Consider the following 16,237-nt stretch of genomic DNA (forward strand, 5'->3'; position numbering starts at 1 on the left):
GTATACTCTTAAAATGGGAACACACTGTATTCTTCTATAACTTTCTCTTTTCATTTAACAATATAGCTGTTTGTTTCAGTAAATATACATCTAGTGCTTATTCTTAATTGGTGCACAGTAGTATTCCCTTGAAAGGATATACCATATTTAACCAACCCTATATTGTGGGCTTATTTATATTTTTTTCATTCCTCCAATTTTTTCCATGCTCCTATAAGCATCCTTTGTTGCATGTATTTTTTGAATAATGAATGAATGTATCTTGAGTTCATTTTTTCTTAACCTTTTTTGAAGGAGAACTCCCTAAAGTGGAAGTATTTGACATACACAAAAAATATGTTGCCAAAATATTTTCCAGAAAGATTGGGTCAGTTTACACTCTTGTTTACTCTGTAAGAGAATGTCCGCTTCCATATTTCCTTACTGACCCTAGGAACTATAATTCTTTATATCTTTTGTCTTTCTGATACATAAAAAAAGGAGTGTATTGTAATATTTGCATTTTTGATTACTAGTGTATTTAAATATGTTCATATTTATTATTAGTTCATTACTTTAGTTTATGGTACATTGCCAGTTTGTGTCCTTGGCTCAATTTTCTACTGGAAAGTTTGATTCTTTTTGATCATAAAATGTTATCTATTCATGCATTCATTATTCACTCACACAATAAATATGTTTTCAGTAGTTGCTTTGTGTCTAGCACTGTGTTAAGTATTGAGGATATAACAGGAAGCAAAACAGACACAGTGGCTGCTTTCTTGAACTTCCAGTTTAGTGGAAATAAACAGACAAACAAGCAATAATTTAAAAAGTGCAGTGAGGAAAGAATGAAATAGAAACATTCTGTTGGGAAGGTTGTAGATCATAGAAACCTCCCATCAGTAATGGGGTTTAAGCTCTTGATATACATTAGAGATCTATACTCTTTGTTGCATATATTTCAAATTTTGTTTTCTCTTAATTTGGTTTATTTTTTACTGTATAGGAGTTCTGCATTTTTAATTGGTCAAATCCATCTATCTTTTTCTTTTTGGTTTCTTCCTTTGGTATCATGCTTAGAAAGGCTTTTCTCCATAGTAAAATTACAGAAATATTTATCAATATTGCCATACTCCTTGTATATGTTTATGTGCTTTAACATGTAAATCTTTACTTCACCTAGAATTTATTTTGATGGAAGTTATGAGGTATAGATCTAGGATTTTCCCCAAAAAATGGCCAACCAGTCATCCCAAATTATTTAGTAATCCCACCTTTTCTCACAGATTTGAAAGGTCATCTCTTTATAATGCACTCAATTATTTTATGTTCTTGGGTTTATTTCTGATCTTTATATTTTATTATAATGATTTATTATGGGCCAATAGCATCACTGCTTTTTCTCATCCTATCTACCGTTACCTGAAACCTGAGCATTTTGCATTTGGTGACGTTCGAGAACACAAAGAAATGATAGGCAATTTTTAGGTACATGTAGGTGGCGTGGGAAGTTAGTCTGGATGATATCCTTAATCCTTTCAGCTCTGAGACTTCCAGAATCTGAATTCCATATGGAATATTGTTAACCTGGTCCATTGTTTGCTGTCTAAAATGAATGAGATGCTTTTATATTCTGCACATTTGTTTTCCCCTCTTACCCTAAAGCTCAGAATTCAGTAGGTGGCAGTATTGCCATACAGTAAGCATCCAACTGTTAGAAGAGCACCCAGGAACAAAATGATCCGGCAGGATTTTAGAATTTCCCTAAAAGCTTTCATTAGAGGAGGCATCCGGGCTGTGCTACTTCTAAAGTCTTCTTTGTACCCTTCAACAGTGGCACAACCAGAAGTTTGCAATCTGTTTCTAGAAGCATGCAAAACATCAGCGGACAGATATTTTAAAGTGATACCTTGGCCGTGTGGGCGTTTGTTCACCTATCTTATCCACAAGTGTCTTTGAACCTAGCCACTGACGATTTAAAGCCTAGAAATGTGGTTTTAAACAATATGATTATGGCGGGATTCAGGTGATTTTTATTTTCTTTATACTCGGTGGTAGGTTTCAGATTGCCCATAAAGAATATATATTGCCTCTGTAATCTGAACACACACACACACACACACACACGCGTGCGCACACACACACAACAAAAAAAAACAACAACGATGAATCAACACAGGATATTGAAATTATGGTGGTAAAATGGGTGAGGGTGTGCCAGAAAAAGTTGACATCCTTTTCTGTTTTCAGCATGTGAGTACCCATGCAACAGAATGGGTTCAGGGTTCTCTCCTTACCCCTAGAGATCAGCTCAGTGTTATTGCTAATCTGAAAGCGAATTACTAGCAGAAGCCGAGACAGTAGACCTCTATCTCATGGACTACACCTGAGAAAGTCCTTTGGTAGGTGAGAGGAGAGTGGGGTCAGCTCCTAAAGAGGCGCATTGGCATATCTAATGGGAGATGGTGAGCTGTCTATTGCCACTGTGAGCCAGGGTAGGTCATCACGACTTGGAGCACTACATTTAATTTTAGGACCTGCTAGTGAAAGATCTATAAATCTTGGAGTGTGTCCACAGGAACTATAAAACCAATCAAAGTCTGGGAAACAGGCACTATGAATAAAAGATAAGGTGGCTGAATTTATTTACCTTAAATATGGGAAGCCTACCTAGGGAATTAGACAAATTCCCTTCTCCATGAATAGCTACTATAGCCCTCCCAGACCTGGAGGTGAGACCTGAATTTATTAACAGTCTTCAGTTGTACAAAGGACAATGGCATGGAAGGTAAGTGTTCCTTTCATACCGAGACTAAGGCGAGAGTGAGCACAAATTAACCAAGCAGAAGTGATTTAGGTCAAGCATTTAGAGGAACGTGCTGAACACCAAGGTAGGTTTATCAGTTGATAACTTTGCATGAATTAGTAGGAACTAGATTGAAGCAAAGGGTTCAATATAGTGGAAAGGTGGGCGAGGGCTGAGACGGGAGCTGAGAGCATGCCCAGTTGGGCTGTATTATAATTTCTAAAACAATGGACCTTAAGTGAATTAACCACGGGGGATGGAAATGAACCATATTCAAAAACCATAGTAAGCTTTAGTCAAACCTGATTTATGAAATCAGGCTTTACAGACCAGATAAATCTGGGAGTAGTTCCCTGCTTTCCAAGGGGGTATTCATTCTAAGGGTCTTTAAGTAGCATATTCCAATAACTGTTTTACAAATATTTGATTTAGAAAGTTGTGGTTTTCTCATATAAGTTTCAGAGATCCCTCTTTATATGGAGTCAGGCATACTTACAACCGTGCATTCATTACCAGGTCATTGGAACACAACTCTGGATTCCAAGATTAAGGCCCCAAGTGAGCTGGTATGATCTAAAGAGACACCTGTGTAGCCTTTTGAGATCTCTTCCAACCTTTTAATCTGTTCGCTTTCAATCACAAATGCTAGAAGACAATTCCAAGTATAATTTTCACAACATCAGATATTTGGTTGAACCATATGAAAATGCTATTTTTATAGGTCAAAACAGTCCAATGCCAGCAATTTCATATGGTTCAACCTAATACGATAATTATTCCACTATTTCATATATACCTATCTTCATCTTCAGTAAAGCTAACAGCTTTAATAAATTTAGTTGTTAGGTCAAAATATTGGTGGACCTATAAATGCCTGTGCACTTAAGTACTGAGAAAGTATAGGGTTGGGATTAAAAATGCATCTTGAATAAACTAATTATAGGCATCTAGCCCATCCTTTTATTGTACTGGACACTGGTTGCTTCTTGTCCTTCTTTAGGGTCATTTAGATTTTGGAAAGCAAGAAAAAAAAGTCCAAAGGTCTGATCTCTCAACCCATGGGAAATACTGTTTGGGAAACGGGCCAAGGAAGAACAGGGGACAATATAACAAAATTTGTACCATGTTACAGGTTTAGTGAGGAAGATCATAACAAAACTGTGAGCAGAAAATCGAAGCGTGTGGCTTCCTCCTTTCTAAAATATAGTATTGCTTAATGTGTCCTGCTTTCAAGATTCTAAGCATAAGACAAGACACCAAGTACACATCGGAAAAGTCAAATCTGCATAGTCATCTAATATGAGACAAGCTTAGCTTAACTAAAAAGATTTTATTAACAGAAAATGTTAAATATTTTTACGATCTGAGCTAATTCCGGCATGCCCTATAAGATTTAACACTATGCTGCTGTGCAGACATCATGCTTCAGATTTCAATTAGAACAAAATGTGATAATACTCAATTTTACATTTGAGGGTAATTGTATATGTTACTACACCATTTTCTAACTGGATTACTTCATTCTCCAAGAAGCTGAAAAAGACACCATTGGATCAAAAGGAAATTAGTTGCCCATATGCATTGTACGAAGGTGTTAGGATAATTGTGTATTTACAAAATTTAAATACTTTCCATATATGGTTTTTGTTGCATTATAAATTAAGATGTTTTTATGTAGAAGCTCTTGGATTCCGACAGAATGGAAGACTAGATGTGAATGAGCACAAAGCAATAGGTGAGGTGGTATATGTTTGATTATAATATTATCTCTAATAATATTGATAGATTGGATTTTTGAACACAGTTTTGCAGTTTTAGAGAGATTTCTATGTTTAAAGACTTTCATATATGATAAATTGTTAACATGAGATCAGCAAGAGCTAAAGATATACTATTATACATGAAATAATTTTTCTCTGTATGATACATTTAAAAAAAACCTTTAAATAATTTAAAAACCATAATTCTTGCATCTGTCATGGTATGGTTTGGAGCAGACATGCACAATGTCAGCTTTAAAAATCCTTTTAAAAACAGCCTGCTTTTTGAATCTTTTTTTACCCCCCTTGACAGCAGCTGCTTTCACATGTAAAATCATTTAAAAGGGTAGAGGGAGGCGAATAAAAGTAATAAGGAAGCATAGAAAACATAGTCAAAAACCAATAATTGTGGTTCAGCTGTCTGGAGGTCCTCAGGTTCTGTGATATTTTCAGGTCTTCGCATTGGTGGGTTTCCAGGAGGAGTTGCCTAGCTTGAGACAAGACAACACAGCCCAAAGAACCTTCTCTTCCGTCTTCTAACCAGGGGGTAGGGAGTTAGATTTAGAAGGCTGCTGTCATCTGTGATGGGACAGAATGTACAGATGAGTGAATTACAAACAATAACTGGGGTTTTTATGAATTGGCTTTAAAAATCCACCATCTTTTGAATCAAGGTTTCTTGTTCAGCACTGTTGACATTTTAGGCAAGATAATTCTTTGTTGTTGGGGCTGTCGTGAGCACTGTAGGATGCTTAGCTGCATCCCTGGCCTCTCCCTACTCACTGGATGCCAATAACACTGCTCCACCAGCCGTGAAAACCAAAAATGTCCCGTGATAGGGCCAAATGTTCTTTTTTTGGTGGTGGTGGTGAGCTCAGAGCCTACAGTTGCAAACCACTCCTTAGAATTAAATGTAAACTGCTCAAGACATTCTTTCAGTTGGGAGATGCATAGCTTTTTAGAAAGAGCCCGTGCTTTGGAGTAAGCTTGACCTCTTTTCTAAACCTGCCTCCACTATTTACTAGCTCTATGTGAACATGTAACTTGAAGCTTGCTAAGCTTCAGTTTTCCCCTAGTCAAAATAGGGTTTAATAACACTTACCTTAGGTGAAGATTAAATGAAACAATCTATGAAAGACATTAAGCTTGGGTGAGGTCCTCAGTGCCTAGCACAGAGGAAGCACTCAGTAAATACAGCTCTTATTTACTCTTTTCCTTTACATAGGACCACTGTGTTGCCTCTACTCACCTACTTTATTGCCTCAGGAAGAAGTCTCAACTATTCTGTGTTGAGTCTTTGGCTAGCGATTTCTATAGGTTTCTGTATACAATGGCATTCTGAGAAGATTGCCAGCTGCTGAATTTGTAAGTTTTGGGTTGAAATTTTTAGCATGATGACAAGCAGATGAAGAAATAAACCAGTAAACCAAATTCAGTTTAGTGAGCTGGGTTTTAAAGAAAGAGTCCAGTCCAAAAGAGAGGGTGGGTAGAAATAGCCTGTTGGAGCAGAACTGGCAGTCTGGTCCCAGAGGCTGGAGAAGGACCATGAGGAGATGACCTGGAAATTGCCAATGTGGGCAGCACTAGGACATAATCAGAATGGAGCTAGGGGCCACAAGATGGTTGGTTGGCTCTGGTACTCTTATGTACCTAAGCTTTTCCAGGACTAGTTGCACCACCCTCCCAGAGCAGAGCTAAGGGGCTCTCTCCTTTCTCCATCCTACCTTGGGATATAGGACCTTGGGAAGGAGCCCAGAGTCAGGAGTTAGATGAAGAGATGGGTAAGGGAAAAATGTGCCCCACGTCAATAAAACTGGTTTGTAGACGAGGGTTGCTTTTCCTGATTGCTGAGCCTAGATGCTCAGTAAACTGTCCAGAACAAAAACAAGTGTCGGCTTTCCAGTCCTCTCACATAAATTGTGTCATCCAAGTGCCTGGGCTTATCCTCCCCCTCCCCAAAGGCTGTCATGTGTCACACTTATTTGTAAATTAGCATCACTCACCAAGTTGACAGTGTTCCTTGGAATGGTGCACCATGCTATACATTTAGATAGAACCAGAATGGCAAGTCACAGCCAGGGAAGAAAACAGGTACCCTAGCTGAGCACATCAAATTCATCAAACAGTGTACTCTCCCAGTCTCCACAGGTTAATACTCTCTCTTAAGATTCATATTTTGTGAATGTGGAGAAAAACAGTACTCTCTTTGTCCTTTCCATCGTGAAAAGCAATTTTCTATATTCTGGATGTCAACATTTTGAGACTAAAAATAGGACATCTCTCTTTGATAGTTAAACTTGCCCCAAATAGTTAAGACACTGAAAGCAATGTCAAATACTATATGCGAGCCTGATTTCTCAGGAGAATCTCTCAGAGATGAATCATGGTCTATTTAGAAAAAAAGAAATAATAACTCACTTTCCCATCAGTTTTAGGACTCTTACTTCTTTAACCACCAAATGATCGATAAACAACCTATTCGGGTAAGGCAAAGGTACAGCAGACTGTGAAGAATAAAGAATTTTATCTGTTGGTATCTCTCTGAATACTGATTATGCTTTCTGAAATGCAAGTTCACCAGGAATTTAATATTTCCTTGAACAGAATCACCAAAACTATGAAGACATTTATAGGGAAGAAAAAAATCTTATTTCTATTTAAGACCTGGAAGATCTATTTCCTGAATGCCCATATATCCTCCCGTTTCTCCAAACATTTAAGACATTGGCATAGTGACCTAATGGGTATTTATTTATATATTATAAAATGCAGTGCAGATAGATGTGTATTGTTCCCACTGCATGAGGAAATGCCTGCTACATGTTGTATTTACGAAAAAACTGTACATGTGTATCCTGTGGTGTCATGTTTGCTCCCACGTTCTCTCTCTTTTTTAAAAAAAAATATTTTTTAACGTTTACTCATTTTTGAGGACAGAGAGAGACAGAGCATGAGTGGGGAGGGGCAGGGAGAGAGGGAGACAGAATCCAAAGCAGGCTCCAGGCTCCGAGCTGTCAGCACACAGCCTGACCCGGGGCCTGAACACACGAACCATGAGATCATGACCTGAGCCGAAGTCGGACGCTCAACCGACTGAGCCACGCAGGCACCTCCCACATTCTCTTTTCTATGTATTAAAGCATACAGGTATTGTGCACAGGTATTATGAGATTTATATCAAGACTGACTTTTGTGCATTCGTTACAGCAAATCAAAAAAACCTTTTATGCTACTGAAATTCTCCTCACTCAGCCCTCTTTTTGTCTCTGTCTATCTATGCATAGATAGATATGCACACATACATTCACTTGTGAGTGCTATATATACATGTGCACATACAGAGCACTCATAGGTGAATAGAAGTGTTAGAATTGATGAGAAAGTGCTCAGATGTTAAGCAAAGGACAGGCTGCCTATTAAGGATGACCGCTCGTTTGGGGCATCTTTTTGAGCATTTGTGACACCTTTGCCTAGCCCAGAGCTTATGATCATCACCTAGGGCTGAGGTGACACAAAAGCTCAAACAATCTTGGCAGAAATTCAGAGCAGCTTCCTACACCCTGGGAAGCTGACACCGGCAGTAAATGCTGAAATTCAGCAGCAGCAAGTCTGCTTGAAATGGTTTGGAGTGGATTCAGCTCCAAGGAAAGATGTCTTTCCACATTGATTGAAATCCTGTCTCTGAAATTATGGGCTGCCAAAAGAATGTGAAGGAAATGGAATGTTTCCCCACTTGTGCTTCACTTTCTGGGCGAATTCACCTGACCTTGCTGGGAAACCTTTGATTTTTATTGTGAACATTTCAGACTTTTGTAGCATCTTTTCTCCAAAGTGCATATGCTCTGAGAGAACTGTAACCAAGGACAGTTTTAGATGTGAAAATGAAAAGTGGAGAAAGGAAGAGGGAGGGAGGAAAGCAGAGGAGAAAGTGAAAGAGAAGGAGAACAGGTAATTCAGCCATCAGCAAGTTAAAATCTTGGTCATTCAAAGCTTAATTCCTGGATACTACTAAAGCCAGGGACACTGCCGCCACGTAAGGCACTATGATACCACTTCTCTATTGCTCAGATTTCTTTTGCTAATAAAAGATTGCTTATACAGATGATATGTTAATAAACAGAATGACATAAAAATAAGATTGCAAATAATCAGCTGAGCATTTGAGTTTAACCCTTTTTTTAACGTTCATTTATTTTTGAGAGAGAGAGAGAGAGAGAGAGAGAGAAGGGGAGGGGCAGAGAGACAGAGAGAGAGGAAGCCACAGAATCCGAAGCAGGATCCAGGCTCTGAGCTGTCAGCACAGAGCCCAAGGCGGGACTTGAACCCATGAACCGTGAGATCATGACCTGAGCCGAATTCTGTTGCTTAATCGACTGAGCCACCCAGGCTCAGTTTAAAGTTTAAAGCTATGTTCTCAGAATCCAGAGAAGTGCTCATAATGTAACTGTAGTTGCAAATTTCTACTCTAGAAGAAAAGGAGACCTTCAGCAAACTCAGGGGTTCTCAAACCTTAGCTGCATTAGCAACATCTGAGAGCGTGTTCAAGTACAGCCTCACCTCTAGCATTTCTGAGTCAGTAGGTGTGGGGTAAGGCCAGAGAATTTGGATTGCTTAGAAGTTCCCAGACATGTTGATGTTGTTGGTCCTGAGGCCACACTATGAGAATCCCTGCATTAATCAAAGGCCTGCTAAGTACAGGCTCCATGTTGGGTGTTGAGGGTCCTAACAGAAAGGTGGTTCTTGGTCTCAAGGATGTTCGCTTGAGTAACTATGAAGCTTTATTAGGAATACCATAAGAGAGATATGAATACAATGCTTTGAGAACTCTTAAGGGTGGACTTACTCCCAAGTGGAGGAGAAGGAAGAAGACAATTGTGGGAAATCATGGAGGTCTTGGTGTTCTTTCTGGGCCACAAGAGATGAGGAGAACTTGCAAATTTGGTGAAGGGGAAGATGGGCTTTCTGGATGGAGAAAACAGTGTGAACAAAGTCATAGAGGTCAAAGGCAACTTGAATTTTGTTCCAAGAAACAATCTAGTCTTGAATGAAGGGTGTATGAAGGAGGGAATAGTACAAAACAGAAATACATAGAATTCCTTAAATATGGCCATACCTTCTCTTGGCTCTCTGCCCTTACACACACCATTTCTTAGTCCTCCTTTCTTAGGCAAATGCCAATCCTCCTTCAAGATTAGCTTACAACTTTCTTTGACTGATTTCATAATGTTCTTCTGGTTTTCTTTTCAGTCCCCTCTGTAAACTGCAGTTCTTTCCCCCTTGAAACTTAAATTTTGGTATTCTAGGATCTTCTCTATACCTACACTCTGTGGGGGGGGTCTCGCTTCAATTACCATTACGCTGATGATGCTTCAATATGTATTCCCAGCCTCCCAGCTCACATGTCTCACCTCAGCATGATACTTGTATGCCTAGTGTTCACCACTGAGCATTGCTCTGGGAGTTCCTCCATCTCCAAAACTTCAATCATCCTCTATCTCTACCGTTCCTCCTCTGTTCTCTCTGACTTAGTGAATAGACACATCATTCACCTCGTTTTTCAAGTCTGAACCTGGGTTTCATCCTTGATTCTGCCTTCCCTCTTGTGCAGCCCATCAGTTGTTCACATCCTCTTCTCCAACCCCCTGGCCCTAGGTCAGATCTTAAGCATCTCTCACCTGGATTACTTCAACTATCTCCTAACTGAACCCCTCCAATGGCTTCAGGATAAAATCCAACCCCCCCCCCCCTTTTATTTTTGAGAGAGAGAGAGAGAAAGAGAAAGAAAGAGAGCAGGGGCGGGGAGGGGCAGAGGGAGAATCCCAAGTAGGCTCTAAACCCATTGCAGAGCTCCATCTCATGAACCGTGAGATCACGACCCAAGCAGACATCAAGAGTTGGATGCTTAACCTACTGAGCCACCAAGGTGCCCCAAATCCAAACCTCTTAACATAGCTTATAAGGGCCTTAATGATATAGATCCTCCTACCTCTCTAGTCTTTCATGTCTCTTTTCTAACCACTTTACCAACTAATGAAGTGCTTGTAGCTCAACAAAATGCCCTGCTCTTATGTCTCCTCCTATATCTTCACATATCTAGAATCTTCTGCCTCGACTTTTTTTCATCTCTCTTTTTGTTTTTCTTTTTTCCACCTCTTTCTTTAAAAAAATTTTTTTAATGTTTATTTATTTTTGAAGGAGAGAGAGACAGAATGTGAGTGGGGGAAGGGCAGAGAGAGAGGCAGACACAGAATCTGAAGCAGGCTCCAGGCTCTGAGATGTCAGCACAGAGCCCAACGTGGGGCTCGAGCTCACAAACCGAGAGATCACGACCTGAGCCGAAGTCGGACGCTTAACCGACTGAGCCACCCAGGCGCCCCCACCTCTTTCTTTGGCTAACTGATTCATCCTCAGAAATCTCAACTCACTTTCCAAAAAGCAATCCTTGATATCAACAACCCTCTCCCCCATCTCACACCCCAGCCCCTTACAACTCCAATATGGCTAGATGAGAATCCAATATGTCTTTGTAGTGACCTGTAGCTATTATGGCACTGTTGTATTCTAAGCACTAGTTTCTTTGTCTTTCCAATAGTGTGTGTGTGTGTGTGTCTGTGTGTGTGTGTTTGTGTGTTTGCGTGTTAGTTGATTTTAGAATTCACATGCCCTACCTGCAAAACATTATCCCAAACTCTATGAAGGGAAGCATGTCATTTGGGAAGGCTTCCCAGGTAATTCTCACCCAATTTGTTCTGTTGAGAGAGAGAGCCTCTAGGGGGAGAGATATCCCCAGCACCTGACACAGAACTTGGCCCATTATAGGATACCATCACATGTTAGATGATGGTGGGGACACCAGATGTTAGGGAAAGAAGTCTGTTCTTCCTTTAGTAGACAATGAGTAGGCATGTAACGTTTGTGAGTAGGGGCTGAACATAGAGTAATGCATTAAGAAACTGATGTGTGATTTAACTGGAGCAGAGAGGGAAGTACATATGTCATACTGAATCCTGGATGAAAGATTGAAGAGATTACAAAGGATATGGGGCTCCTGGAGTAAAACTACCCAGAATAACATTCAGACACTAGACTGAAGCACACAAAGTCTTTATGTGAAGCCCTGGTGAAAGGACCTAAAAGGTCATCTCTAGGCTACCAGGTGGCATAACTGCCCAATGTTCTTTAGCTAGATATCAAACACTTCTGCTGACATGGCTAGGATGGATACAGGGGGTCCAGGTTGGAGTGGATTGAGAGTATGAGTCTGGGGGAACTGTTCCTAGACCCAGTTTAGTCTGGAATAGCACTGTCTCCAGGAGGGGACCCATTCTAGAGCAGATTCAATTCCTGACTGATCCCCTTCAGACGGATTCTCACGTATGGTCTCAACAACCACATTCCAGGCAAGAGTGAATGTACAAACACACCCTACAGCATTCATTAAGTCAGAATTCTGGAAAAGGTGAAACTGTCTTTCAGGCCTAATTTATTTCTGCCACCTTGTTTTGTTTGATTACAACACGCATTTAGAAGTTGCTTGTCCTTCACTCTCCAATCTCCTTTTAGCCTTTGTCAGTAACCTTGCAGGCTCCCCACAGGTGGTTCCATTTGTAATCCATTTGACACAGCAAGACTATCATAATTAATGAAGCTCCCTACAGCACTGCCAGTGACCCAGAATGTAGGACAGGAGAGGCTCTGAAGCAGTGGCAAGAACAGTGGGCTGAGAGCCAGGAGACCTGACCGTGGTCAGAAGCCTGCTGTGGAGCCGCGGCAGAAAGAGGACAGCTCACTTTTCTTTTGTGCATCTCTTTGTCTCCAGTCTTAAACGGGAAGGATGGGAAAGAAAAGGCACTGTCTGAAATGAGGGCATAATCGCTACCCATTAAAATTCTTGCTCTTGGCCACCTTCCTTTATTGGCCACTGAAAATCAATTTAAAACAAACTGTTGTTGAGTCAAGTTTTGATTGTGGTAGGAAAGGGGGGAGACACGTTTGAACACTTAAATGCTGAAATAAACATGGAAGTTTCTGAGTTGAGAACTAGGGTGGAGCCTGGAGAACAGGGGCATCTGAGCGTCTCCGTTGTAGAATCCCCCAGCACCTGCCTGGCAGGATTTTCACATGGTTGGAAAAAAGGGAACCAGTAGTGGTATCTTTTCCCTTTTCTCTCTCTGCTTCAGACCCACATGTAAATGGAATAAAAAGAGAAAGGAAAGAAAGCGTCAGAAAGAAAACAGATGGCTTTCTATAATGGTTTTCATCCAGTTACAAAGATGTTTTGACAATAAGGTCCTCGAGAAAAGAACTGGGATACATTTTTCCACATTTTACCCCACACCATTTCTTGCATGTATTAACCTAGACCTGTATAATAAACAGATCTGTGCAAAAGAATTCCAGGAAGGTCATGGGAAGCCCCTATGGTCTTTCTTGGTTTATGGAACCAGACAGAGGAATCTGACCGATTTGTTCATTAAAATGTTGCCATATGCATCTGCTAAAAAAATGTTCCCAGAGGGACCCAAGAGACCTGCTCTCCTTCCTTCAGGGTTTCTCAGACCCTCTGATTCAGACTCACAACCCCCTTTCTCTACAGTTCAGCTTATAGTGACATCATGCTGTGAGTACCCATGAAACATGTAAAGAACAGAGATGTGGCATCACATGCTGAGGGTCCCATTTCTCCCCCAAGTGAAAAGATCTGAAATTACCTGAATTGAAGCCTTCACCTCAATTTTTTTTTTTTAATTTCAAAATCCTATTGCTTCATTCCCTCCTGAACAGGTCCTTGAAACTCCTAGCTTTTTCCTTTTTCTGCTCCACACATATTTAAAGTTTAAATCTTGAATATCATTTATTTGGACTATGCCCTTTTCACTCATGGTTTTATTCACAGTACCAATCATTTATTATTATTATATTTGAAAAATATATTTAAAATTCTACTTTTTTCTTTTTATAAAAGTAATACAAAGTTATACAAAATATTTATACTTTTTTGATTATAAAAATGTCCTAGGTAAATAAAATGAAATTTCCGTTTTTTCATTAGTGCACATTTCGGAAACTATTGGATGCATTTCATGAAATGTAGAGCAAATATTTTGGATGGTTTGACTTAAAATAGAGGCTACATGCCGCACATGAAATTCTTTCTGAGGGCTCTGGTACTCATCCTCCTGGGCTCCTGATTGTGAGGTACAGGGAGAGACCTCCATGCTGCTGACAGGGGGAACTTGCCAGACATATAAAGAAACTGAGAATAGCTTCAGACATGGCTCCAACTCCAAAGTCACAGAGACCGATGTTCTGTACTGTAGGCTCAAGATCAATGCGTGGTAGCAGGGGCTGTTCTATTTGATGAGAATGTGGCATTCTCCTGAGCTAGGTTGGGTGGGCCAGCTGGTAAAGAATACCAATACCAACGACAACAATAACAATAAAGCACCCGTCAGCATCTGCTCTCTGAAAGGTCCGTAGCAGACGTTCCACAAGCGGTGCTTCATTTAAACCTCAGGACAACCCTCTGAAGTAAGTAATGCTATCATCTCCTTTTCAGGGCTGAGGAAAATGAAATGGCTGGATGTTAAACAGCTTGTTCCAGGGCACAAAGTTGGTAAGTGGGCAGGGCCAGCATTCAAACCCAAGCATCGCCTTAATCCAAAGTCCCTGGTCCCAACCACCATGCGGATTTCTAGCAACAGTCTTCCATGCTGTGGTCGGGGGGGGGGGGGGGGGGCTCTCTCATCACTACACTGTGTCTGTAGAGCCCACTTTTAGGCAAACAGGCTTGTGAGGTGGAATGCAGAAAGGGCCCACAGCGACCACCTGGCTGAACACAGGCCCATCTATCAGGTGGCCACCTCAAAATAGCCATAGACCCTACCCCACCAATGGGCTACTTCCCACCAGGCACAGTTATCAAAAAAGGGAACATTCCATATGTCTCCATTCCTCCTCATCTTCCCCCTTTAAAACCAGCCCCCACCCACCGCCTGGTTGCAGACAGCCTCTCCTCTGCTGTTCAGCCCGCGGCTTCCTTGAGGTGTAGGCCATAAACTTCTATCTCCTTTGTTCTGCCTCTGGCGAATCCCTTCATCTCCCAAGCCACTGGCTTCCACCTGATCGTCACCCCGCATTTGGGGGCCCTCATCTGATCTGACAGACACCCCATTTAGACACCACAATGTCTGCTTCCGGAAACCACCGCAAGGCCTCTACAACACTACCCCTGTGGCTCAAGCCCGTTCGTCTGATTCTAGGCCTTCAGGGGGGCTCCGAGTTAATTGATGCTCCGCACCCCTGCCTCTCATTTCCTCACACCCCGCCTCCCTGCCGTGGAGCTCAGGCCGCGCTACCTGTCGGCCTCTTCATCTGGTGTTCCCACTTGCACCTCTCCACCTTCTGCCACCTTCTGCTGCTCCCTGAGCCAGCAGACTCCCAGCTCTGCTGCCAAATCCTCTCAAAGGCAAGCAGCACCCTGTCCTCCCTCCGCCCAGGCTTTGATCAGGGGGAACCACAGGAGTTTCTTTCTTACTCTAAAAACCCTTTCCCCACCCTCTGGTTATGTCTCTCCGAAGCTGGTGCTTGCTTCACTTAACGCCGCTCTGGCCACGTAGGGGAACGTGCTCCTTCAAGTCCTTGGTACGGATCTTCAGACCCTGGGACTGCAAAGTTGGGCACAGATTGAACACACACTTATCGTGTATGCCGGGGGTTTTACTACCAGGTGCCAGGCATCGTTCTGGGTACAGAAGCTACAGTAATAGTTGACAAAAGCATATAGAGGCAGTTCCCTTATGGAAGTTTCACTCCAGTGAAAATACCTTTCCATTTCTGTGTGAAGGTGTATATTTCCATAGGCTAGCTCTGGAGACAGACTGCCTGGGGCCACATCTCAACCATCTATTTACAGTCTGTGTGACCTTCGCAGAGTTAGCTAACCTCTCTTTGCCCCAGTTTCCTGTAAATTGGGAAACAGTCGTTATTTCCCTCAAAGGCGTTATTAGAGTTAAATAAGTTAATACAGTTAATCCATGTAAAGTATTTAGAATAGTGGTTTGTGATATTGTGATTTATAGTAAGAAATATACAGTTGGTCTCCCACCTCAATCCTGGCACAGGGCTCCAAAAAATTCCTGGAATTTCCTAAGTGATGACAGCGGAAAGGGGCCTTTTGTTATGTTAATGAGGTTGCTTTCAAAAACTGCCTAAGGATGGGGGCTGGTTGCTAGGAGAATAACTCTGTGATCAGAGGGGTGGAACTTTCAGTCCCACCCCCAACCTCCGGGGAAGGGAAGGAACTGAAGACATTTCAATCACCAATGGCCAATGATTTATTTAATCAATCATGCCTACATAATGAAGCCTCCATAAAAACCAGCAAGGTTCAGAGGACAGGTTCAGAGGACTTCCAGGTTGGTGAACAGGTGGAGATCTGAGGACCATGGTGCACCTGGGAAGGGATGGAGTCTCCTTGTCCTTTCCCCACACTCTGTACTTGGCATCTGACATCTGGTTGTTCCTGAGGTATATTCTTTTACAATAAACTGGTGATCTACTGAGTAAAATGTTTCTCTGAATTCTGTGAGCCGCTCTAGCAGATTAACTAAACTCATGGAGGGGCCGTTGGAGTTTCTAACCTGTACATCCCAAGTGGTGGGGGAGGGCAGTCATGTGTAGCCCTTAA

At 41.5% G+C, this 16,237-nt stretch overlaps 1 protein-coding gene across 1 annotated transcript in view; it reads right to left on the reverse strand.

The window, feature by feature from the left end:
• Positions 1 to 2,998: 2,998 nt before the first annotated feature.
• RGS7BP (regulator of G protein signaling 7 binding protein) overlaps positions 2,999 to 16,237 on the reverse strand; it is a 105,106-nt gene continuing 91,867 nt past the window's right edge. The window contains exon 6 of the mRNA XM_060635686.3: positions 2,999 to 5,127. Coding sequence (XP_060491669.1) covers positions 5,036 to 5,127 — 92 coding nt within the window. The 3' untranslated portion in view covers positions 2,999 to 5,035. The remainder of the gene's footprint in view (positions 5,128 to 16,237) is intronic.

The sequence above is a fragment of the Panthera onca genome, chromosome A1 (genome assembly GCF_046562875.1).
Source record: "Panthera onca isolate mPanOnc1 chromosome A1, mPanOnc1 haplotype 2, whole genome shotgun sequence".
Lineage (NCBI taxonomy): Eukaryota > Metazoa > Chordata > Mammalia > Carnivora > Felidae > Panthera > Panthera onca.